This window comes from Myodes glareolus, chromosome 15, assembly GCF_982192425.1.
Source record: "Myodes glareolus chromosome 15, mMyoGla1.1, whole genome shotgun sequence".
Taxonomy (NCBI): Eukaryota; Metazoa; Chordata; class Mammalia; order Rodentia; family Cricetidae; genus Myodes; species Myodes glareolus.
The window spans coordinates 70,950,393-70,975,618 of NC_142040.1; the positions used below are offsets into that span (position 1 = coordinate 70,950,393).

The 25,226-nt window shown below is 39.9% G+C and overlaps 1 protein-coding gene across 2 annotated transcripts in view; it reads right to left on the reverse strand.

The window, feature by feature from the left end:
- Marchf6 (membrane associated ring-CH-type finger 6) overlaps nt 1–25,226 on the reverse strand; it is a 64,410-nt gene that overhangs the window by 11,202 nt on the left and 27,982 nt on the right. Inside the window, exons 10-22 of one of the 2 annotated variants that reach the window (XM_087896976.1) lie at nt 24,086–24,137; nt 22,653–22,711; nt 20,611–20,691; nt 20,318–20,386; nt 20,161–20,235; nt 19,047–19,181; nt 17,889–18,008; nt 16,065–16,165; nt 14,164–14,301; nt 11,985–12,186; nt 9,039–9,108; nt 3,208–3,389; nt 910–1,044 (exon numbers count right to left, since the gene is read on the reverse strand). In XM_087896976.1, the coding sequence (XP_087753102.1) occupies nt 910–1,044; nt 3,208–3,389; nt 9,039–9,108; nt 11,985–12,186; nt 14,164–14,301; nt 16,065–16,165; nt 17,889–18,008; nt 19,047–19,181; nt 20,161–20,235; nt 20,318–20,386; nt 20,611–20,691; nt 22,653–22,711; nt 24,086–24,137 (1,419 nt within the window). Of the gene's footprint in view, nt 1–909; nt 1,045–3,207; nt 3,405–9,038; nt 9,109–11,984; nt 12,187–14,163; nt 14,302–16,064; nt 16,166–17,888; nt 18,009–19,046; nt 19,182–20,160; nt 20,236–20,317; nt 20,387–20,610; nt 20,692–22,652; nt 22,712–24,085; nt 24,138–25,226 lie in introns of both variants that reach the window. The other variant, XM_087896975.1, reaches the window with a different exon arrangement.

Below are 25,226 nucleotides of genomic sequence, written 5' to 3' on the forward strand. Positions count from 1 at the left end.
CACATTATTTGATGAATTAAAAATACTTTTCTTCCCAAAGGAACCAAGTTGAGAGCCAGTGAGGAAAGGGGAGATGAATCTGGGAAGAGTGGAGGGAAGGGATGAATATGATCAAATACATCGTACAAAACTCTCCAGAAACAAGGGACGGGGAATAATATGTAAAAGCTCAAGTTGAATAAAATACTCATCATCCTTTAGAAACCTAACATTATTTTCTCAAGAGAATATAGAAGTTTGAGCATTAATGGAGACCCCAGCAAGCAAGTAAAACAAATGCTATTATTTTAACAACCATGCTTGTTGCTTTTCCTATGTTACTGGTATGGACTCAGCTAACTTACGCCGTAATAAAACATTTTAGACCTAAGAAATTACTCCAAAGGCTCACAAGCTCAGGCATTTGTGGTTTTTCTGAACTATTACCAGAACAGTATGTCTTCCCTTCCCAGTACCACTGAAACCAGGGTCCTCATGGTACCCTGCCTCCAGCCTCTCCCCTTCAGCTGGCCAGTGACTACCCTACACCTCCCATCCTATCAAGGCATTTTAAACAACCTACACCAGACCCTACAAGCACTAGTCCCCACTTAGAACCATAAATCTTTACCACGATACGAAATACTCCCTTAAAATTTTTTCTTAATTTCATTATTTATTTTAGGGAGACAGGAACAAGGGCATCCCATGGCATAGGCACAGATCAGTTCTTCATATATGTGAGTCCTAGACAGCAAGCTCAGTGAAGAGCAACAATTTAATCCCCAAAGTATTCTGAGGGAGAGATTTTTACACATTTTAAAGGGCATTATTTTAACAACTTTACAAGGGTTCCTAGAATAGGAAAACAATCTTCCTAAACAAACTGCATAAACTAAAGTAACCAAATCAGGAGGGTAACACACATACCTGCCAAGGATAGAAAAGGGGAGTCTGATCGAGAGGGACTCTCAGAGGCGCAACAATCACCAGCTCAAACAGGAGCCCCAGGAGCAATGGGACGACCCCAGCCAGCAGCACAGCGACGATCAAGGTCTTCATTATCTAGCAGGACACAGAACACCTAGTCACTACAGAGGAGACTCTGTTCTAACACACTTCCGTCCACTGGAAGGCTTGTTCCTTCTTTGGCCTGATGTCCAACAGGGCAAATTATACTATTTTGTAAAGTTATACTATTTTAAACAACATATACACACATTTTGATGTTAGATATTTCAGTGGAGTTTCTTTTTCTAAGGCATATATGTACATGTGCTGGGTGCACCTGTACCCCAACTGTACAAACACAATTGAAATCAGAGGAACATCTCAAATGCCACCCCCCTCCCCTGTGAAAAGGGTCTCACTGGCACAGAAATCATCGATTAGGTTAGGTTGGTCAGTCAGCGAACTCAACCAGCAAGTCCTCCTGCTTCTGCCTCTTCATCACTGAGATTACAAGAACACGTCACCACACCCGGCATGCTATCTGGGTCCTAGGGACTGAATCTGGGTCCTCCAGTTTGTTAGGCAAGAGTTTTATCAGCCTAGTCATCCCCAAACCCGTGAAGTGAACTTGCTAGAGTGCACGAATGCAGAGCTCGAGCTGCGACAAAACCTATTGCTATTATGGATTGTTGCTATAAAATGTACTTTCCCAAAAACTCCATCTACTGTTATATTCAATAAACAAGATGATTCTGATGTTTTCTTCAAAATATCCTTCTCTGTACTTGCCCTTTTTTTTTTTTTTTTCTTTTTTGATTTTTCGAGACAGGCTTTCTCTGTAGCTTTGGGGCCTCGAACTCACAGAGGTTCGCCTGTCTCTGCCTCCCAAGTGCACAACCACCGCCCGGCTCTGTACTTGACTTTTATTTGTCTGCAAAAGCCTACTGATCTGTCAAAACCCTGATCCGACAGCTACCTAACTCCATAAGCTGATCTGTGAGTCCTCGGGTGAACTGGTGGTTTAATCTGACTCTAGTTAAATTTATTCATCAAACCAATCAGACTGACTCCATTAGAATAGTCTGGCTTTCTGGTGAAGAAGTGATGCCTATCTTTTCTTTTTTTTTTTTAAATATTTTTTATGGTTTATTTAACTTTATTTTATGTGCATTGGTGTGAAGGTGTCAGAACCCCTGCAACTGGATCTTCAGACAGTTGTGAGCTGCCATGTGGGTGCTGGGAATTGAACGCAGGTCCTCTGGAAAAGCAGTCAGTACTCTTAACCACTGAGCCATCTCTCCAGCCCCGATGCCTATCTTTTCAATACATTAACAACTATAGCTAGTGCATTCACAATAAAACTTTAGATTTGGACTAAGTAGCAAAATAAGAAAATATTGATAAAAGGAACTAGAAAATACTTGCAATAAAATCAGTCTTAAAGTGACTTTGGGTTTTGGTGACCTTTTCATAAGGTGGCTTCAGTGGATACAGCTACTCTACTATATGACCAAACACAGTATTTGTGGAATACATACTACGTCTTTGCATGGCATTTGTGAAGATATGACTACCAAATAAAACTAAAGTTAGCTGGTTTCTGTATTAAATATTGATAAGTTGCTCATCACCCTAAGGACTAAGGAGCAATTAACTCCCTCCATTCATAACCTACAATAATCAACAATATCTCACTACACACATGGATTTTATCAACACACAGTAATTGTATAATGATGGAAAAGTGAAATATGCTATAGTCTGATTAGAATATACTCATATGCACATAGTATGTGCAAATAACAAGTAAAACTATAAAATATTAAAAATGATTTCAGCATAAATATAAATGCATACACTCTAAGAGAAAGCAAACTATAAACTCGGATCAGAAATCAGAGCTAATTACCCAGATGACTAGGCAAAGAAGTGCCCTACCGTATTTATCAGCCTAGCCAACAGTGTGTACAAGTATTATTCCCCACACTTAGAAAAGAATCTGTCTTTCTCTGTGTGCAGAGTTTTGAGAATGACTTCCATTACTTGTGCATTCACATCTCCAAAAGCATATTCTGTAATTCTTAGTTATCTCACAAGAGCACCTGGGTAAAGAGCTGTGGTTTAGGAGAAACGGAAGGCTACTATCTTAAAGGAATACTCCTTCTGATGAAAAGATAAACTTCTGAAAACCAGTGACACAAGAGCAGACAATGGGAAGCAACTGTTAAAATATTCATTACCACCAGATAGGATCAATATCTTATTACAGAAACCTACCATGAGGGACCACTCCTTAACCTTCTGGAAAATCACTCTGCGTCCCTGGGGCATCCAGGCTACCAGCACCGTCACCGCCCTTATGGTCAGCCAACATACATAGAGACCACAAGCAGCCGTGTACAGCTCATGGATTTTGGCAGTCCCCGTCCAAAATGACATTAACCAACGACCAGCAAATACTGAAAATAGAAAGGCTGACAAATGAGACATGTGGCTAGGTAAAGAGAACTGTAATCTTGACATTCTACAAATATTTTCAAATCAGAATAAACAAAAACAATTCTCTAGAAAACAGAATTACTTGACTCAGAAATACCCCAAATACAGTCAATGAGCTGATTCCCCCAAAATACGCACCCTGATGTGCCAGGTCATTTACTAATTTCTCCTAGCCTGGGAAGTTATGAGCACTGGTGCTTACATTATTTTTATTACCAACTGTAATTATTATGCTAATAAAATAAAGAAGAATTTTTTTATTATTTGTGCTGTAAACACTATCTAGGAACCTTAAAAATAATTTAGGTTAACTTTCTTCCAAATGATCCATTCATTTGTACAGAAAACTCAGCTTGTTAAAAGAATGTGGTAGGCACAGTAACATTTCAAGACACAGTATCAAAGAAAACTGTATAAACTTTTTTTAAAAATCAATACCAAAATAGAACAAGACACAGAACTGAGATCTTTCTAAAGGTTATTAGTTTTGTGCTTTTTCCTTTGTTTTAAGACAGGGTTTAACACTATAGTCAAAGGTGGTCTCAAACTCAAAAGCAATTTTCCTGCCTCAACTTCCCAAGTGCTGGAATCTCAAGTGTGAGGCACAGGTGCAGCAAAGAGAGGTTAGGAATAAACTCCACGGTACAGTCATACAGCTAACTGCTCAAGTATATCATTTATAGAATTCCTTTACTGCCTGTACATTAAAGCTTGAGAGAGGAACAAGATCGCTGGTGTTTTATTATGTACTGCCTTCCTAATACTAAGTCTGAGTATTTAAACAGAGCTGGTCAGGATGCTGACCATTTTCCCGCCTATCATCTCATCCACTCTCCAATGGTTAACCCTTCCTCCAACACAGACATGAAGAAACATCAGTTACATAGTAGAAAATTTATCTGAATGCATATCCACGTGATAAAGCTCATATTTTTCCTGATGGTACTGTGTAACTAATTCTTGGTCAAACTAAGCTAGATCAACAGTCAAACCTTACAAGCCATAACCATAATAAATACAGACTTCATATCAACTCACAAAATAGTCTGAATATGGAAACGGCTCTCTTAAAGACGGAGAACAGTCAATCATTCCGTAAGCCTGAAGTTCAACCCACAACAAAAAAAGAGGATGAATTCATGAATTACTGTTTCATGAAAGAAGTAAATGTGCATATTAGTCCTTAGCCACCAAAATCACCACTGGCACCCTGTCACAGTGTTTAGTGCACTATATAAGTGTCCATTCTAGGGTTTGTCTCTGAAATTTTTCTATTAGTTTTATATTTAATAGCCAATTTCTATTCCCTCTAACTTCCTTCTGTTCTGTCTCCGTTTCCTCTGCTTCTGAGAAGACAGTGGTAGTTTTCAGCCTATCAGTTGAGTTGTAGCTAAGGGTTAACCAATGGGAAGAAGCAAGGCCCCAGTAACCTCCAAAGTGCACCTTGTCGAAGGTTTTCTGTAATGAACTGAAACTACTTTATCATGTGGAACTAGACTAAAGGGAAATGTTTAAATAACAATATTCAATGATACTGAATTACTTTCATATTACTAAGCTCAAACATAAAAATTAGTTTCCTTTATTAATTTTTTAAATACTGGCAAAAACATGGGACTGGAACATAAAAACTATGACTATGTTCACATTGTAGCTAGGTAGTTAGCCAGCTGTGATGGCTAAGGACATCTTAGGACAGGGATGCTTAAAGTCTTGCAAGGTCAGAAGTCTTCGAGCAGAGTGTTAGCCAAAAGGACATTTGTATCACTCATGCATTCCCGTGCCATTCCCCACGGGTCAGAGTTCATTGAGGAAGAGGAAACAGAAAATGTCAACACAGCACAATAGGACCACTGCACTCACGAACTAACTGCACATGATCTCAACAAGATCAAGCCAATCAACTTCTAGCATGGAGCAGGAAGAAGGGCATGAGCCCTACCCCTAACTAAGGAACAGCTGAGGCTACTAGGGAAGAACCTGTTTTCTTTAAGGGTAGTGGCACTTGGCAGGCTGACCATTGTGTAGTGTTGGGCAGTGGTGGCACATGCCTTTAATCCCAGCACTTGGGAGGCAGAGGCAGTCTGGTCTACAAAGCAAGTTTCAGAATAGCTAGAGCTACAAAGAGAAACCCTATCTCAAAAAACTAAAACAAAGTTCTCAAAGAATCAATAAAAATATTTTTAAAGTCTCCATGTAGAAATAGTAAAATGTCTCTTTTAACCAAATGAAGGTAAAAATTGTAATTTCTTCAAATTAAAAAAAAATTTTTTTTTAGAAACTTTGCTTTAAAGTAATTTTAATTTCCCTAGTTGTTCTTTCCCAACCTTTTAACAACTCAAGGAACAAATTTTAAAGCAAATTTGACATATAAATTATTAAGTGAGTATTACAATCAAGACTTACTCAATACACCTTCTAGTGGATAACAACTATCAGCACGATTTGGAATGTCCTGACGGGGCATAAACAACAGGACAAGCTCTTCTATGATTTATCACTGGCTTTGTACACTCCATCCCACTGAAGGCTGACCCTCTGGAGAGGACAAGCTACTGCATCCAACCAGAGCAGCTCATTTGTTAGATGAAGAAAGACTGTTTTGTTGAAATTTCTAACAATTAATGCCAGAGAAGATCAACATTTATGAATCCCAGAGTAGAGGAAACAGTCTAACTTTTAAAGTTCTTTACGCACTGACTGGGAAAATGTCTTAAATCTTACAAATGACTTTGAAAACCCACAGTGTGGGGACCATAAAAACTGAAAGGCTGCAATGCCATCCTCTGGAATAAACCCATAACTTGATGTGGGATTCCCCTCTGTATGTTATGAATACCATTGGTTAATAAACAATCTGTCTTGGGCCTGGCAGGGCAGAATAGAGGTAGGTAGGGAAAACTAAACTGAATGCTGGGAGAAATATGGTGGAGTCAAGGAGACTCCATGGAGTCCAAGGAGCCATGGAGCCACCAGAGGAGAAAAACACAAGCCGCTAGCTAGAACCTTGCCAATAGGCCATGAGCCTCATGGTAAAATGTAAAATAATGGAAATGGGTTAATTCTAGATGTAAGAGCTAGCTAGCAATATGCTTAAGTGATTGGTCAAGCAGTGATTTAAATAATATAGTTTGAGTGATTATTTCAGGGGTCTGGGCAGCTGGGAATAAACAAGTGGCCTCCAACAACATGGTGTGCTAGCTAAATCCACATAAAACCTGAGAAGTTTAGCCACATTTTTTTTTCCAGTTGGGCTCTGTTTGTTGGCCACAGCTCCTTTAAGAGAGGTCTTCCTGACTCAGCAGTAGCATAAAAAAAATCCCGCATGGTTTAAAACAGCAGCTTCCTGGGCCATGCTGCTAAAATGAACTCTTGCTCTTTCAGGAGGTCAAGCATTTAAATGGGGTTTGTGAGCAGAGTGCTACACCCTGCTTAATGGCAACATAGACCTGTTGTGTGCCTAAAAATGGGGCAATGTACATGGCTCTCAGAGGCAATGGACATGCATCTGCCATGTTGGACTGGGCAGAGCGAGCAGGCAGGGCTGTGTTGGCCTGAGTCATGCCCACTTAGCATTAAAAAAAGAAAAGGGTGCTTCTGGTCAGAAAATAATTACAGATACATAATAAAAACAGATTCAGATTTTAAAAAAAAGACCTCTAAATGGGTCACAGTGTTGGATAAATGTATGTAGGCTTGGGAGAGAGAAGAAAAAGAGTATAGAGAGTTATAAAAAGAAGTAAATCGTTTTAAAGAAAAGAAAAATAAGCCACGTAAAGATGGAAAATACACAGAGAGTCTTGATTACGTATATTATTGTTTTCTTTGAATTTTTTTATTGTGAAGGAACTAAGTACAGAGAGACATTTCATTGTACGGGCTGCTAAGCTAAACCAACATATATACCTTAAAAGTTTTCTTGACTTCAAAATATGGGTCTAAGGATATGTTACTTTGAAAACAAGGTTCTGCTTTTGTTTTCACAGAGGATGAGAACCTGTGGAATCCTTCCAGACTAATGTGGTTTGATGGATCAAAGCCCCTCAAAAGGTTGCTGTGAACACCTCCCAAAATTACCTCACCCAAAAAGCAGGAAGCAGTTTGGAGATAATTATGCCCAAATTCCCAAATATTGTTTATAAATGTTTACATTTAAAGGAAGACATGATATAGAGATCAATACTTTGCATAGGTACGGATCTTGGTTTATTGATACAAATTTATGATCAATTTTATTATATGTATATTTCTGCTCTTGATTAAGGTATTATGTTAATTAAGAAATATAGGTTAACAGATAATCATCTAAAATAGTCAAGCTTATAGTCATCTTAGGTTTTCTAGATATACAGAGATATATTTTAGTTAGATAGGTATTCTTCAAATCTTTCAGAGACTTTCAGAATATGGCATTTAAAATGTTTTAATAACTTAGGACTTCTCATGACGAGACACATATGCTCCTGGCAGCATCAATTAATTTAAGAGGAAGATGGACATCGAAAAGGCTCCTTATGGAGTTTGCTAGCCATAATGGGCAAGAATTGCTCTTGCCTGGACTGCTTGATGAACTGGACATGCAGGACCCACAGAGAAATGACTGCTGAAGTTGTCTAAAGAAGGTGAGACAGTCCTTCGGGGTTCCTGCTTCATGAAAGAGTCTGCCAGACATTCTGTAGAACACAGAAGACAAGCTGCATAACTGCCTTTGAAATTTCCTGCTTCATGGGAAAGTCTTTCAGATACTGTGGGCCTGTAGGCTGAAGATGGAGGCCCCAATGGTACAGAAATACTTTGGGTGACTGTCCAGGTAGCAAGATGTCTCTGTCAATTCTAGAGTTTTGGAAGTTACTTACAATGCACTTCCTGTTTACTTAGGTAATATTATATCCTTCTGGAATCTTTGATGGAGTTGAAAAATAGTTATAATCATAGATTTCCTTAGTTATGATAAAAGATAAAGTAGATAATTATTGTAACTGTAATTCTTGTTTGATACCTGTTTTGTTATATGTAAATTTACTATGTTAAAACCTTTTTATTTGGAAAGGAAAGGGGAGGTGATGTGGGATTCCCCTCTGTATGCTGTGAATACTATTGGTTAACAAAGAATCTGTCTTGGGCCTGCTACAGCAGAACAGAGGTAGGCGGGGGAAAACTAAACTGAATGTTGGGAGAAAGAAGGCAGAGTCAAGGAGAAGCCATGGAGTCACCAGCTGGAACCTTGCGGGTAGACCACAAGTCTCAAGATAAAATATAAAATAACGGAAATGGGTTAATTCAAGATGCAAGAACTATCTAGCAATGCTCTTAAGTGATTGGCCAAGCAGTGATTTAATTAATATAGTTTCTGTGTGGTTATTTCAAGTCTGGGCAGCTAGGAACAAACAAGCGGCTTCCTACTACAATAACTGTTTCTGGAACTTGTGAACCTATGCTCTAAGGAGTCCAACAGGATGAAGTACCCCTAAGGGATCAATAGCCTGTAAACCAAACATTAGGTCTATTTCCAGTTTCTAATTGATGATAAATCTCTTCTCTATAAGATACAACCTGTTCTGAGAAAAGAATCCTAACACTTAATAGCTGAGTCTAAGATAATTTCATACCTGGTAAAGTAAGGCAAATGAGGCTGGCAATTAGTAGTGTTATGCACATGAAGACAATCAGAAGAAATATCTGTAAGAAAAAACAAAGTCCATAAGTGGTTCACATGTCCTCACTGGATTCTGATACTCTTCAAAGAATTCACATAACACTCCCTCTATAAAAGCAAGCTACTGGGCACAGGGACACATTGCCTATAATCACAGAACTGAGGAGAGAAAGAAAGGGAGGAGGCAGCCTGCACCTGTGCTTTTGGGGAAGGAGGCAGCCTGCACCTGTGTTTCTGGAGAAGGAGGCAGTCTGCACCTGTGTTTCTGGAGAAGGAGGCAGTCTGCACCTATGCTTCTGGAGAAGGAGGCAGTCTGCACCTGTGCTTTCAGGGGAGGGAGGCAGCCTGCACCTGTGCTTTCCGGGGGAGGAGGCAGCCTGCACCTGTGCTTTCAGAGGAGGGAGGCAGGCTGCACCTGTGCTTTCAGAGGAGGGAGGCAGGCTGCACCTGTGCTTTCAGGGGAGGGAGGCAGTCTACACCTGTGCTTTTGGGGGAGGAGGCAGCCTGCACCTGTGCTTTCAGGAAAGGAGGCAGTCTGCACCTGTGCTTCTAGAGAAAAAGGCAGTCTGCACCTGTGCTTCTAGGGAAGGAGGCAGTCTGCACCTGTGCTTTTGGGGGAGGAGGCAGCCTGCACCTGTGCTTTCAGGGGAGGGAGGCAATCTGCACCTGTGCTTTTGAGGGAGGAGGCAGTCTGCACCTGTGCTTTCGAGAGAGTAGGCAGTCTGCACCTGTGCTTTCAGGGGAGGGAAGTAGCCTACGGAAAATAAGTGTTTGTTTTCACATAATCAGATATACTCACAAGAAAGAAGCAAACATATTTGTACTCAGCCAAACAAACTCACCCAAAATTTAGTATAACAAATTTAAAATACCTATCCTTCTAAACTCAGTAACAGTGCTATTCAATCAGATGTTCTGTGTGATGATAGGGACATCTAGTTCTGCCTGTCCAGCAAAGAGCAGTCACTGGCCATGTGAAGCTTTTGAATTCCTGACATGTGAATAGTGTAGTGTAATAAGAGAATTTCAAATTTTATTTTCATTATTCTTAACTATAAATAAATACACGTAGACAGTCGCTACTGTCCTGAAAAGTGACAATGGAACAACAGCACACAGGGAAGAGGAGACCCTTTGCTGGTGGACTGAAAGGCAGCATTGTAGTTCATTTTTTACCTTACTATGAACATGAGCCCCAAGATCAGAGGGCAGAGTTTTTGATGAGAAAAAACTCATTAACACTACAGTTTTGCCAGTTTTGCCTGCCTAAAAAGCCTTAGCAATTCTGCGATTCTGTATTGATGGCTTTCTTTGCTGTTTTGTTTTGTTTTTCGACACAGTTTCTCTGTAGCTTTGGAGTCTGTCCTAGAACTCACTCTGTAGACCAGGCTGGCCTCGAACTTGCAGAGATCCGCCTGTCTCTGCCTCCCTGTGCTGGGATTATAGGCGTCACCACCACTCAACAGTAGGACTGAGTGGAGACCAGGGAAAAGTGAAACAGGATTTCACTAGGAGGCCTGCTTTTAGGATTCGCAGACAAAGGCACTAAAGACCTTGTTTTCTTCACCATTATAAGCAACATTTTCTAGGATACGTTGTTGTATCTAAATAAATGTGTTTCTCAGTGGGACAGGAAGTGTAAAATCATGAGTGACAACCAGTATTCAAGACTGTCCACTTGGTTGCTGCCCACTCCTGAGTCCTGTCTGTCAGTTTCTTTTGTCTCTCACCTCTCCTCTGCATACATCCCCACCCTCTAAATCACAACCAGTTACCCACAGTTCCAAGCTTGACAGGCCCCATGTGCCCTTTCCTCGCATATGCCTGGAATAGCCTTCCTACTTTCCATTTCTTAATCTGCTTGTCCTCTTAGCATTAAAGACACCTCCTACATGAAGATTTCTGCACACTTGTACTACAAACCAATGGCCCCTGCCCAACAGTGCCCTTAGGAAACATCTATGCTGAGAACTCAAATTTGCTACTCTTTGGTTTTGCTTTGAAATCTCCCAAAGTAGTCTGAAAGTGGTTTCAGGGCAAAGACAGCATGCATGATCTCTATAACTCTAACACAGATCAAAAATATCACAGACACTCAAGGTGTGCTTAGGCAATGGCTACATATGACCCACAGGTAATTGAAAAATAAGAACAGGGATTTGAAATATAACAAACTGCATGTAAATGGCACTAATCACCAGGATAAATTTCTGTCACGACTTTGAATCACAGAATGACTGCTAGCTTCAAGACCATGAAGCAGACATATTTTTAGCCAAGCTGATCTTCACTTTCATTATCTATCAACATGAGATGACTGCCCACATCTGACATATAGCAGGTCCTTAAGCATACACTGGACATGGTAACCTGGAACTGCAGACAACTGTATTTAGGAGACAGCATTTCCAGAGGAGAGGTGAGGGACAAGGGAAGCTGCGACATACAACCGTCTGGGATGGGCAGGAGTCAGGGTGAAGAGCCTTAAAGGCCTTCATGCTTGCTCCATGCTCACTGTACTGTGCTTCGTAGTTCTTTGCCTACTCAGGAACACAGTTCAGTTCTGATCCAATAGCTGTGAATGGTGACTAAATCAGAGACAAGCACTAACATGTCATTACAGTTCCTGACACACAGACCTGAAATGTTATCCATCATGCTAGCTTCTTCTAATTTACAGTCTTTTTTTTTCTCAAACAGTAAGAGCTAAAGTCCATGGGATTCTAATTCCATACAGTGTCCAACTCCAAAATCTGATAAATCTATTTTGAACATTTAAGCTATATAATGAATAATAAAACAGGTTTGTTTTCAAGAACCATGATTTTAATAGTATTAATTCTCAGTAGAAAATTGAAAGAAAAGATTAATGTACACAAGTTAGGCTGTACAGACTCACCCTGAGTGGGAAATTGAAAGGCCGGCGGTAAGGCTGAAAGCCAACAGGTCCTCCCTGCTGGAGTATGGCTTGGTGGGCTGCATGCAGACCCTCCCCAGCTGGAATAGCATTGTTGTTTCGAGCAGGCTGGTTATTGTTGACCTGCTGGTTTGCACTGTTCTCGTTTTCTTCTTGGTCTCCCAGTAAGTAGGAATGCAGGTCCCTACACAAGTTACACCAGTGAGCCTCATTTCGGGTCAGAGTGATAATGACAAGCATAATGTATTTTCTTAAAGAATAGAAAACATGTATGTGGATTCCATATAGAGTATTACTCCTGCTATCTAGACTAAATGCTGGTGTCTGCTTCAAATTAAACCCTAAACTATGTTACCTAGCTTGTGGGACACTCCACAAATTCAACCTATTTTGTTTCTTCACTCAACACCTGGGAAGAAACCAGTTATTTAGAGGAAAATACTGACAGTTGGCGGTAGGCTCCACAGAGTGAAAAACTTTTCTTCTTTCCAAATGACTGCTGTGTCTCCTGTATAAGCTACAAATCAATTCAGACAAGAGTAGCACTAGGGGGAAGAGTGGTGTTTAATCAAATATAACCAAGTCTACACCACACAGTAATTTTACCACAATATGCCAAATATTTCACAGAAACTCCCCTATCTTATAAATTCAATAAATAAACGCAGATGGATAAATACAAATGGCTGAGGGGGGAGGGGCTAACCCTGATCATCAACCTGACAAGATCTAGAGTCAATAGTGTTGGCCAGTTTTATGTCAACTTGGCACAGGCTACAGTCACGTGGGAAGAGGGAACATAATAAATTAAGAAGATGCCCCACCAGACTGGTCTGCATGTAAGCCTATAGTGCATTTTCTTGATTCGTGATTGATGTGGGAAGGAGTAGGTGCCATCCTTGAGTAGGTGGTTTGAGGGAGGGAGGAATATAAGGAACAGGATGATAAAGCCGTAAGAATCAAGTCAGTAAACACCATTCCTTTATGGACTCTGCATCCTTCTTGCCTACAGATTCCTGTCTTGAGTTCTCACCCTGATTTTCCTCAGTGATGGACTGCTACCTGGAAGTATAAGATGAAATAAACCCTCTCTTCCCAAAGCTGCTTTTGGTCACAGCAATGGGAATCCTAACTAAAGAAAGAACCTAGGAGACAGACTTCTGGAATGTCAGTGAGGGAATGTCTATATTAGGCTAATATAGGATCCTAAAAGTGGATGATACCATTCACTGGGCAGGCCAAGGATTCCGAACAGAATAAAGAGGAAAGCTAGCCGTAGACTAGCTTTTCTTTCTCTCTGCTTCCTGAATGCAAACACAAGAGCCAATGCCTCAAGCTCCTGCTGCCAAGACTACCCCACCACAATGGATTCTACCCTCAAAACATAAGCCAAAACAAACACACTCCCTTAAATTGCTTCTGTTGAGTATTTTAACGCAGCAACATAAAAAGTAACTAAGTAAGAAACAAACAAAAAAATCAAACCTTAGAAAACTTTACCTGGTTAGAATCCAGCTTGTCTTTAAATGTACTGCATTTTTTAACTCTTAGGTTAATGTGTGTGGATGGAACTGTGACATTCCTACATAAGCACACCACATAGTCTAACTGGGCTGGCCTGGCCCCAGTACCCTTTGTGTGCCACATCTACAGCACAAAAGCGCAGCAGTGAGCATGCATAAGAGAGAACCGTGTGCACACACCCTCCTTGAAAGGGCAACCTGCAGACAGTACTCAACTGTTTCTTATTAAACCTAGAGTTTTCTAAGAGTTTATATGTACATATGTGTATGTATGCCACATGTGTGTAGGTGCCCACAGGGCCAGAAAAGGTACCAGATTCCCAGATGTGGACTCACAGACAGTGACACTAGTTCTGGGGAATGAATTGGGTTCTCTGGAAGAACAGCAAGAACTCTTACTGCTGAGTCATCTCTCTGGCCTCTAAAACTACTTTTTATTGATTGGAACATAGAACACACTTCTTTCAGAAAGGTTATAAAACAAGATAGACCATGGTGGCAAATGTGCTCTCAGCACTAAGAAGACTAGGGCATGGGGACTCTAGGGTTAGCTTGGGTAAGAATGTCTCAAAATGGAAAAAAGAAAAGTTATGGGCACAGACAACACATACACCTAGGGAGTTAGCTGCCATACTCACAGCAAGTATCCAGCAGTAACGGTCCATGCACGCACAAGCCCCTTCAGCCACTGCCTCGTGTGTCCCTGTTCCAGCAATGCTGGCAGGACGACCTGCAGCAGGAGCAGCTCAAGGGACAGCTCACTCACCGGGGCATCACTACAACAGTGACAGGTTTACGACATGAGTCCTTTTTCCATCTTAACTTACAAAACATCTAATTAAACAGGTCTCCAAGTCAACTGAACCCATTATTTTTACTGCTTTTCTCCCACTCTCTCTTCAAGTCAGTGAGGCTGTCTTCTCAAACTCCACCAAAGCTGCTCCTGGGCCCTTGGTGTCCACCAATGGTCATGCCACAGTGCTCACTCGCACTATGAGAGTAACAGGTTCTTCCTAATGTCTTCCTCAACAGCTTCCCAACCAGCTGCTTCCCCAGTCTAGAAATGTGAGGGCCCAGTTCTAGCCTCTTTCTCAACCAAGCTTATTAATCGTGCAACTGTGACTCATCCGGCTTGAATGCCACCGTCACCTACTCCTCGCATTTCTCCCGACTCCTAACTCAATGCTCCATGCTGATGTGCACTATCATACTGAGAATAAGCATCCAACCAAACCATTGTTAACCTCTTCCCACTCTTGCCTCCACCTTACTTTCTCATGCTAACAACAGAACTTCTGATTCTGACTTCCTTCTTTACACCTCACGTGCACACTGCTAGAGTCCTTTGACTCTTGGCAATATCATGAATCCCAACTGCTTCTTAGCTTCCATCGCTACCTCCTTCATCCATCCCTTCCCATCTCCACTGGGATCATCACATTACACTCTGGCTATCCTCCTGCTTCTAACCTGATCATCCCCACTCTATGCCTTATCACTGAGGAGCCAGAGTGAGCCTCATAGCCAAAGTGCTTATTATAGCCTCTGAAGAAGCTCAAAGAGCTGGCTTTCAAGGACTTCTCTGACTTCACAGCCAGCTACTTTGATTTCTCTTTCTTAGCCAAACTAGCCTATCAAATAGGCCTGTGTGCTACTGTGCCCATCTGACTCCATCTCAAGGGATCCATATGGTTCAACAGCTCTTCCTCACCTCCCTTCAGGGCTTTCCTCAACTGTCACCTCAGACTTATCAGTTACTCCTTCTAAATTAAAGCCCCATCCTGGACATCTGCTATTCTTTTCTCTCCTTTTCCCTAGAGCAGCAATGATTATTAAGCATACTATATCTTTTATCTATTTTAAAGCCTTTCTCCCCTGCCCATAAATGTAACCTCTACTATGGAGAAACTACTGACAACTTTTTAACAGGGGAATAATACAACCAAACTTTCAGAAACTTTAGGGACAGCAGGGATAAGAGTGGGATATAAATGGAGAACAGAGGAGACGGAAACGAAACTACTGAGTGGTGAATGAGTTGTTTAGTGCAAGGTCTTAAGGGCCTGGAGCTGACAAGACTTAAAAGGACAGAAGTATATTTGAGGAAGCAATCCCATTCCCAGAGCTCAAGGTCATGGGGTAATGAAGTCACTGGAAAGTTTAAACCCAAAAGGATGAAAGCCTTGAGTCTTAGTTCATAGTTAAAGGTGCACACAAAGAAAAACAATGCTACTAATTCTCATTAAGTGTGGTAAAACGTTCTAAATAAATGCAAAAACAAGTCTTCCTTTGAAAAATGTAACTACGAACATGAGTATGACTAAGACTATGGCAAAATGGAAGTCTCACACAAAAGGCTCAATGTAATCTGAATATTAAATTTCCAACAGTGATAGATATATCATTACAGCTTTTCTAAGTTTTAAAAATTTAGTTATAGGGTTTGGGAATACCACTCAGTAGTATGGTACTTGGTTAACATACTAGCTAGCACTGAGTTCAATCCCCCAAATAACCACCAAAACAACAAAATCCTTACCTGTAGAGCATGACGTTGTAGGGAAGAAAATTAGGCAAGAGACTCTTAATTATACGTATAGGAAGCCAGAGCATCAGAAGCACAATGGAGCCAAAGACAATCTGCAGTAAGTAAGAGGCATAGTTCTACTGTGAGTCCAGCACACTACATGGTGAGCATGTCCCATGGGCTTAGGCAAGTACAGTCAGTATGCTTCCCAGCCCTCCCAGTCTAAAAGAACACAAACAACAAAAACACTGTATTTTAAAAACAAAACAAAACAAAACAAAACAAAACAAAAAAACAAAAATTCCTCAGGCTCTGGCCAGTATTTTGGATCTCGTTGTAGAGCAAAGATCGGTATAATCACCACAGTCCCTTTGGGAATGAGCATACCATTGACTTCAGCATCTTTCTTATTGATTCTGCTAACCCTGTTAGCAACTGGACACAATCTCATAGCTTCACTCACTACCATGTCAAGATATTCCATATCTAGCAGGGCTTCATAAGTGGCAGGTGCTTCCTGATAGAGTACTTCCACTGATGCTTAAATTGGTGTTCTAATAAATCTTTAACTTCCAATATCCCACAGTCTAGAGTCACCTAAGAAGGAAGTCTTTATGGTACAGCATGTCTTTCGAATTCTGGGAGTTTAACATCAGCTGAAGAAAATCTACTCGACGCTTCTGGTTATCTTTCAGTCGATGTTTTTTGCTTTATTCACAAAATTTTGTAAAAAACTTGTAGCATCATTAGGAAGAATGCATATATTAAGTTTGTCATATAGTCCTTTAAGGAACGGAAAGAGTGCTATCTTCTGTATAATTCCAAGAGAACAATAAATGCAAGTTAGATCCATCAGTGTCACAGCTGAATTCTCAATGCAAATCATGTAAGATCGGAGGGCTTAGAAAGATGTATTTCAGTCTTTGAAAATCAAGACCTGCTGTAGAGAGAAGCAATGGATTGAAAATGCCAAAATTTAAAAGCTTTTTGGTGTTTCTCACAAAGGGATCCTGGGGATTGTTGAGGGAATCCACCTCCACTCCAAATGAGGTGCTGGTAATAAGATCCATGCTGTATGCTCCAAAGATCTCTTTCATGTTAACAGGCTTGCCTTTCTCTGCCTTCTGACCAATGTGTTTCACCAGTGCATCTTCATAATGCTGGATGATGGGGAACATCTCCTTCAGTTTACCACTGGAGAAGGTTGGAGACAACAGCGTTCGAATTCTCTTCCATTCTTCATTCTGACACCTAGTGATACTTCTTTTCATAAATCCATTTGGACCAAGATAGAATTAATCCATGCATATACCTGCCTTTTGGATATGGGCCTAGAAACTGCATTGGCATGAGGTTTGCTCTCATTAACATGAAACTTGCTATTGTAAAAATCCTGCAGAACTTTTCCCTACTGCCTTGTGAAGAAACAGAGGTTCCCTTGAAATTAGGAAAGACATTGCTTCTTGCTCCAGAAAAACCTATTGTGTTTCAAGAAATGGAAACACAAATGATTTTTGTGTTTTGATTTTTATCTCAAGTTCTGATATGTTCTTCAAAGAGTGCATTTTAAGTACCGGGATTATAATCTATTCCTGAAGAAAACATAGACGAATATAACTTTAATCTATCACACTTCATGACAGAATCTTCAATTATTTTTCATTGACTTGAGAGAGTCTTGATTCTTGTGTATGAAGGGAAAATGATTATTTAGCAATCCATGTGTTCTTTCATATAAAAGGTTTTGCAACCCCCCCAAAAAATAAAGATAGATAGATAGATAGATAGATAGATAGATAAAAAAGGTAGTATGCTTAGATAAAAAGACCTGCTCACCACTGACAAGATAAATCTTCGGAGATGCCTGTAAATGGGCAAGTGAATCATTTCCTGTACTGGATTAAAATCTGGATCATTCAAATTCCTCAGAAACCATAAGACACCAGGTCGAAGTACCTGCAGACATATTTAAAGTGTGACAGATACCCAATAACATCATTATGTTAGCTATGCACATGAACACTAAACAGAAGAATAATATCCTAAAGAATTTACAACTGTCATGAAAAAAGAAGTTCCTCAGCCAGAAATTCTATCAAATTACTGTGTTTTTAATAACCTTTTGATGCTTTTAGTCGTAAACTAGAAAACACTCAGTGAGAACAATTTATGAAGAAATCTAGATCACTGAGGTAAAATATGAATGCTATTACACTGTATGATTTAGGGGACGGATACAGACCCACCCCCATCCTCCTCAAACTTTTCACTGAGTAAAATACAGATGACTTCACACTCCATATTCCCACTGGCTTTGTAGGCTTTCTCCTCCGTCACCATCTGAGCACAGTGAGCTAATCTGTTCAAAGGATTTCCTCATTTCCAAGACAGAGGAGAAGAGGAATTGTGCCTTTGTTTCTCATTATTACAGCATAGAATCTGTGGCTTGAGATGTATTGTTTCTCATTATTACAGCATAGAATCTGTAGCTTGAGATGTATATTAAGGAAACACTAATCTCCCCTCATTTTTAAGCCAATTAGAAGAGGATCTGTGAAGGTACTCATCTGGCAACTGACCTGGGATCATAAAGAATCCTCACTGTAATTCTGTACTTCAAATGTCATTTTCCAAATATTTTGATATTTTAAATTCTATAAGACTTCTCTTGGGGATAAAATCTAAGATCAATTTATTATCACAACCACTTTTAGGAGTATACAACAGAGGGTAAGTATGATACATATCAAGTAAGAACTTGGGTTTTAAACTAGCCTTGATCATTTTAAAAATTCTGTTTTTTTTTAGATAAATGTTAATTTAAAGTAATCAAACCACTACTATTGGTAATTCCCTCTTAGAATAGTAGAGAGTGTGGTTTAGTTTAGTTTAGGAAACGTGCTAACTAAACAAAGAAAACATCCTTTGACTGGTGGTCAAAACCAAGCCCGTCTGAAAAACACAGAGCACCCACACATCCCTAATAGGACCTACCTCTCTCAATAACAGGATGAAGGAGGCGAAGTAGAACACGTACACCATTCCCACCAGCCAATGCAGAAACATTGTAGTTCCTGGAGCCGACTGAAAGCTCAGTTCTCTGTCTTTCAGAGTAGCATCAAACATTTCCTGAGTCAAAACACAACAGGTTAGAGATCTGTGCCACTTACATTTGCAATGCTCAGTACTTCCACCACTAAGAGTAAGTTCACCAGATGTACATAATGTCAGTGTTTTTGGTTTTCAGTTCTCTTAATGCCATTTCACAGTGGCACAGAAATATGCAGAGTACATGATACTTTAAAATCTTGAAGCATGGGCAGTGGGTAAAGGCACCTGAGTTCAAGCCCTGAGACTCACGTGGTAAGGAAGTGGACTACTGCAAGTTGTGCTCTCACCATCACATGAGCAAGTACTCCAATAATGCAATTAAAAAAACAATGAAGCATAAATAATTAGTTTCACTAGTTCATTTCTTGTCTACGACAGGGTCTCATATATCTTAGGCTGGCCTAGAACTTGCTATAAAGCGGAAGGAAACCTGGAAGTTCTGACCCTCCTGGCTCTTCCTCCTCAGTGCTGCGATTACAGACACCGCTATCACACTTAGTTTATGTGGTGCTGGCGATTGAACCCAGGACTTCATGTATCCTAGGCAAGCATTCTACTAACTGACCTAGACTTTCAGCCCTTTACTAGTAAAAACTATTCTCTTTATATAAAATCTTCATTTCTTAGTTATAGGTCTGCATTCACAAGACATTTTAAATAGTAAAGAATAAGAAATAAATGTCAATCTCAGAGCAGCTTTTCTACATATATTTTAAAAAATCAAAACTAGGAATCATTAACATCTAGTATCATAGTTTTAAAAACTGAGCAACATTAGTATAAAATTTAGGAGGGAAAATTATAAACAAAATTCTCCAATAGTTATCATAAAAGCTCCAATTAAAATACCCTGACATTCAAATACATATAAAACATTAAACAATACAGGACAAACTAATGACATTTAGACTCAATATTGTCACATTCCAAGAATAAGTAAATCACCAAATATTTTCTTTAAAAGGAATGTCTTCTATGACAGTGGTGCTCAACTCACCAGAGAACAAATATCCAGCCACCAGCCACAAATGAGAGGGAAGACTCCAATTTCTACCACAACTAACAAAGAAACCTTAATTAAACAGAAATAGAGTCATCAGTATCAACCAAATGGAAGACAAACCACTTCGGGCTCTAATTTACAACTGGATTACCTTAACCACAATATAGCAGACTCCCAGCAAGCGTCGAGACCTATGAAACTTGACAAGAGTTGCCAAGGCCTGCAGCATCTAGTCAAGGAGACTGAACACTTAAGAGTGGGAGACAGAAACTCCTCAGGTTATATGAATGTAATAACAAATTTCATTTGTTTCAAATTCTTCCTACACTCATCCCTTCATAAACACTAACCTTTATGAAGACATAGTGGAAAACGGCTTTATTGTTAATGAGAACTCCTTGGTACAAACAGCATTGTACTCCAAACTGGCTCATTAAAGGATACATGACAAATTATCAGTGTTATTGCTAAAAGTATATATCCAACAATCGTCGTGATTAGACCTTCAAAATGAGATGCTTGGACCTGAAAATAAAACAAAAAAATAAAATAAAGCTTTCCGCCATGGCTGTTAACCCAGTTTTTAAGCATACTAAGTGATCTGAATGATAGAGAGTAAACTGTTAATTCAAGATATTTATAATTTAAAAATTGAAATCTCCTTTATAAAGTATCTGTAAATCAGAGTCTCATACACAGACCTAAACACTACTGAAGACTAAAGAAATAGTAACACTTTATTTAGAGTCAAAATAAGAGAGCGAATGAAATCTCCCAATAAGACCATAATCTCAGCAGCCAGTCCTCATTCTCACAAAGATGCACTTGGTAAGGGCTGACCACAAGCATGCTGCTCAAGTTGCCCACTTGCCTGGTAACATCCTGACCACACCATCTCATAGCCTCAGGAGTAACTGTTTAAGTTTCTCTAACTCTCCATAACTGTTCTAGAGACTTGCAGAAAGCTAAAATTTGGAGAATGACAAACATTTCTCATTCCTAGCTTTTCATTTCCTGAGTTATGGGTAATAAATAGCAACAGTTCAGAGAGTCAGTCTCTGCTGAAACTATTTATCTCAGTCTTTTAGGTTCTTATCAGCAACCAGTAAAAGGTATTGGAGCAGTCGCAGATAATGGAACATTTCCAAAAGTGATCTCCGAACTCACACACAAAGAGAACAAAAGACCCTACTCAGGTCCTCCTTAGAAGAGAAATCCTCAGAGCCCACAAGAGTAGCCATACTCCATGGATCTTTTGGACCTCTAGCTGTGGTAGCCCCTTAGTAGAAGAGATGTCTTATCATGGGCAATGCCATTACCATCTAATTGCTATCAGAGTCAGACATTAACATCCTTACAGCTAAGGAGCTGGTGGATGCCAGGTTACTGGAGTGTTTAAACTATTAAAATGCTTTAGAAAAAAGGAAGGCAAGAAACTATCCAAATATTTATCAATCATTAGAAAATGACAAAATGTAAAACATCAGCAAACTCTTGAGAAAATACTATAGTTCATTACCCCAAGAGAGCCTTCTAGTCCCTTTTTGAAAATTGATAAATATACTGATACTTTTCAAAATTCCCTTTGGACCACCTGAGCAAAGGGATAGAAAGGACACACAAGTTCATCAAGTGGGGAAAAGCAATCTATGAGAAACCCCTTGCAGTGTGCCTCAGGACCACCATACTGTGAGACTCGCAGCCTACCTGCATTGGCTAGCATATGGCATGACTTCCTGTTCAGTCTTTAACAGAAAGAACAACACTGTGCTCCTTATTGGGCTGGAGACATGGCTCAGCAATATTAAGAGCACTTATTGCTCTTGCAGAAAATCTGGGTCCACTTCTCAGTATCAACACAATGGCTCACGAGCATCCATAACCTCAGTTCCATGGGATCCAACAAGACACAAGTGTGAAGCATTACTCTAATTATTCTTTATCAATAAAAATTCAGGGGTCGGATATTGAGGTAAAAGCCTGAAAGACCAGAGAAGTAGAAAAGTCCCAGTCCTCCCTACCCGCTCTTCTCCTTCCTCCAAACAGCGAGCCAAATCCTTCTCCGCCCTGCCTTACTACTTCCTCTCCTACCTGTCTTCAGTCTTCCAAAACCTCTGTGGTCAATTCTGGTCGGCTAGTGGCTAACTCCTCCAACTCCAAGCAAGCTTTGTCAGAACACAATCAAGATATCACACAACACATGTGATGTACACCATGCCAGCAAAGCATGTATATACATAAAATAAAAATAAAATATTCCTAGCTGGGCAGTAGTGGTGCACACCTTTAATCACAGCACTTGGGAGGCAGAAGCAGGCACATCTTTGAGTTGAGGCCAGCCTGGTCTACAAAGTGAGTTCTAAGACAGCCAGGGCTACCCAGAGAAATCCTATCTCAAAAAAACAAAAATAAATAAAATATTCTTTAAAAAATAACAAACTTGGGGATAATTAGTAGAAGTAAAATTCTGAAAGTATTATACTCACATGTTCCTCAAATCCCAAACCAACAAGGGAGAAATGACCAATGTGGTAAGGACAAAATGCTAAAAAGGGAGGAGAAAACTTATCATTAAAACAATGAGCACTCTTAACATAATCTCCACTAAAAGAACCAGGGACTTTTTTTAGAATAGAAAATTCTTGGAAAAAAAACCAAAACTATACCTGGCACAATAAAACATCAAGGTCTAATAGGACCCTATCATAAAGACACAAAACCACTCTGAAGAGGGTGTCACTGGCATTTTAAAATGGCTGATATGAGCATTAAAAATTAAAAACAACCACCCAAATGACCAAAATTGATGGAAACAATAGAAACCAAACCTGTGAGCTCTTCTTAATATTCAAAGCTCCAAATACCAAAGACAAAGGAAAAAGGCAGCAACATGAAAAAACAAAACAAAAACAAAGAGTTCGTGTCTGGGAAGGGACTCGTGCACAAGCTGCTTCCTCTGCACCAACTACTCAGAGGACACCTGCCTGGCATCTCCTGGGAACCAACTTCACACTAACTGAATTGTTCCTGCTGATGAAAATGAACTCTTCTTTATAGAAAAGCTAGACAAGAAAGATCTTGAAAATGCCAGAATTTGAATCAGGTGGCATTTCTGCAGTCCTGACGAGGACTGACGTGGTCACTGGGTGAAAGGATAACGACCCACTAGCCCCATGACACTAAAGTATCATCCCAGATTTCTTTCTTGATGTGAACAGAAAATGAAAAAAATCCAGGGGGCAGAAATGGATAAAGACACATACCTCTTCCTATCTCACACTCGAAGTCAAAATATGTGCCCAACAGCCTTGTCAAAGATGACTGGGCCTGACCCTTTAATTTGACTTCCAGTTTAGAAAACATAGTAGGCAGAGGATGAGGGTAGAGAACATCAAAAAAGTCGTCACATGTGCACAATACACAATGTCACAGCAAAGTGAAGCAGGAAGCGAAAAGAATATTCCAGCTCCCCAGTAATGTGTGCACATTATTTGGGATTTTATTCAACAAACCAACTATAAAATGGCATTTAAGTGAACAACTTAAAGATTGCAAATATGATGGATTATTGATAAACAGTGAATTCTACAAGTTTTAGATGACACTACAGTTAAATCACAAAGTACACTTAAATTCTTATTAAAGATTGTTATGCTTCTCTTTTCCTGAATCCTTTCTAGTCAAATTTCAGTTTGTTCTGAATAAATTCTCATTTCTCCATGGTAACAATAAACACCCTAATAGATAAACAGGGTAGAGGATGATTCAATCACTGCGTAAAAGTCTGGGATCTGGGGTCTATATCCACATTGTATGTTCCTTAATATTCCTAAAGAACAAAACAAAAACCTTCAACAAGACTCCTAGAAAGTCAAATTTCTATGATACCACAAACACTAAATACATAGGCACAACTTACCAAAGACAAGAATGAACAATGTGTTTAAAGACACCACCCAGAACACGTGTTCCTACAGGAGAAAGCATTAGTAAGATCAATCAATGATATCTCATGCTCAATTGAACAATTTCACTTAGTCATAGCTAATATGAAAATAACACTCATCTTTTTTTTTTTTTAGTTTTTGAGACAGGGATTTTCAATGTAGCCCTGGCTGTCCTGGAAGTCTCACTGTGGACCAGGCTTGCTCTGAACTCAGAGAGATCTACTTGCTTTCTATCTTCCAAGTGGTGGGATTACAGGCTCGCACCATTATACCCTCAACATTTTGATAACTTGATCAACTTTAAAACGTTATTGAAAGCAGAATATATTGCATTCACCTCTACCTCTCATTCCCCTGAAACTGTATAAGGAATGAAGTCAGGCTGCAAATGACTTTCCTATTTGACCTCAACAACTCCTGTCATTCTTATGAAATACCAATGAGGTAAAGGATGTATCTGAGTAAATAGCAACAGACAGATATTAATTATCTGGGTTTTTATAACATTGCTGGGCCACTGGATCATGCAACCCTCAAGTCTATGCTTCCTCTGGGCTTCCTGTTATTGCCATGTCTCCACCTGTGGCAGTTCTGCTGCTGCACACAAGCCCTGATCCCAAATAATAAACAATTGTGCCTTACATGACCTAAAAACACCATGTTTCCTTTAAAGAATAAACTTCTTGAAAGAACTGCCCCTCCTTTAAAGACACGCCTTTATTATCCTGTAGTGTGTCTGTGTCTGTACAGGAGTAGGTGCACGTTAGTACAGGGACCACGGAGCCCCAAACTGTTAGTGTCGGAGCCTCTAGAGCTGGAGTTAAAGGAAGTTGAACTGAGAACCATACTCGGACAGAGCAGCGTGTGTTCTCAATTGATGAGCCTTGTCTCCAGCTCCAGCCATCTACTTTTAAGTTGTTGCTTTTGCACCAGGCAGTGCAGTGCTTTAATCCCAGCACCTGGGAGTAGAAACAGGCAGATGCCTGTAAGTTCAGGGTCTACAGTGCGAGTTCCAGGACAGGCTCCATAGCTACACAGAGAAACCCTGTCTCAAAAAACCAAAAAGACAAAAAAATGGGGGGGGGGATTTTTGGCCTTTTGGGGTACAGTGCT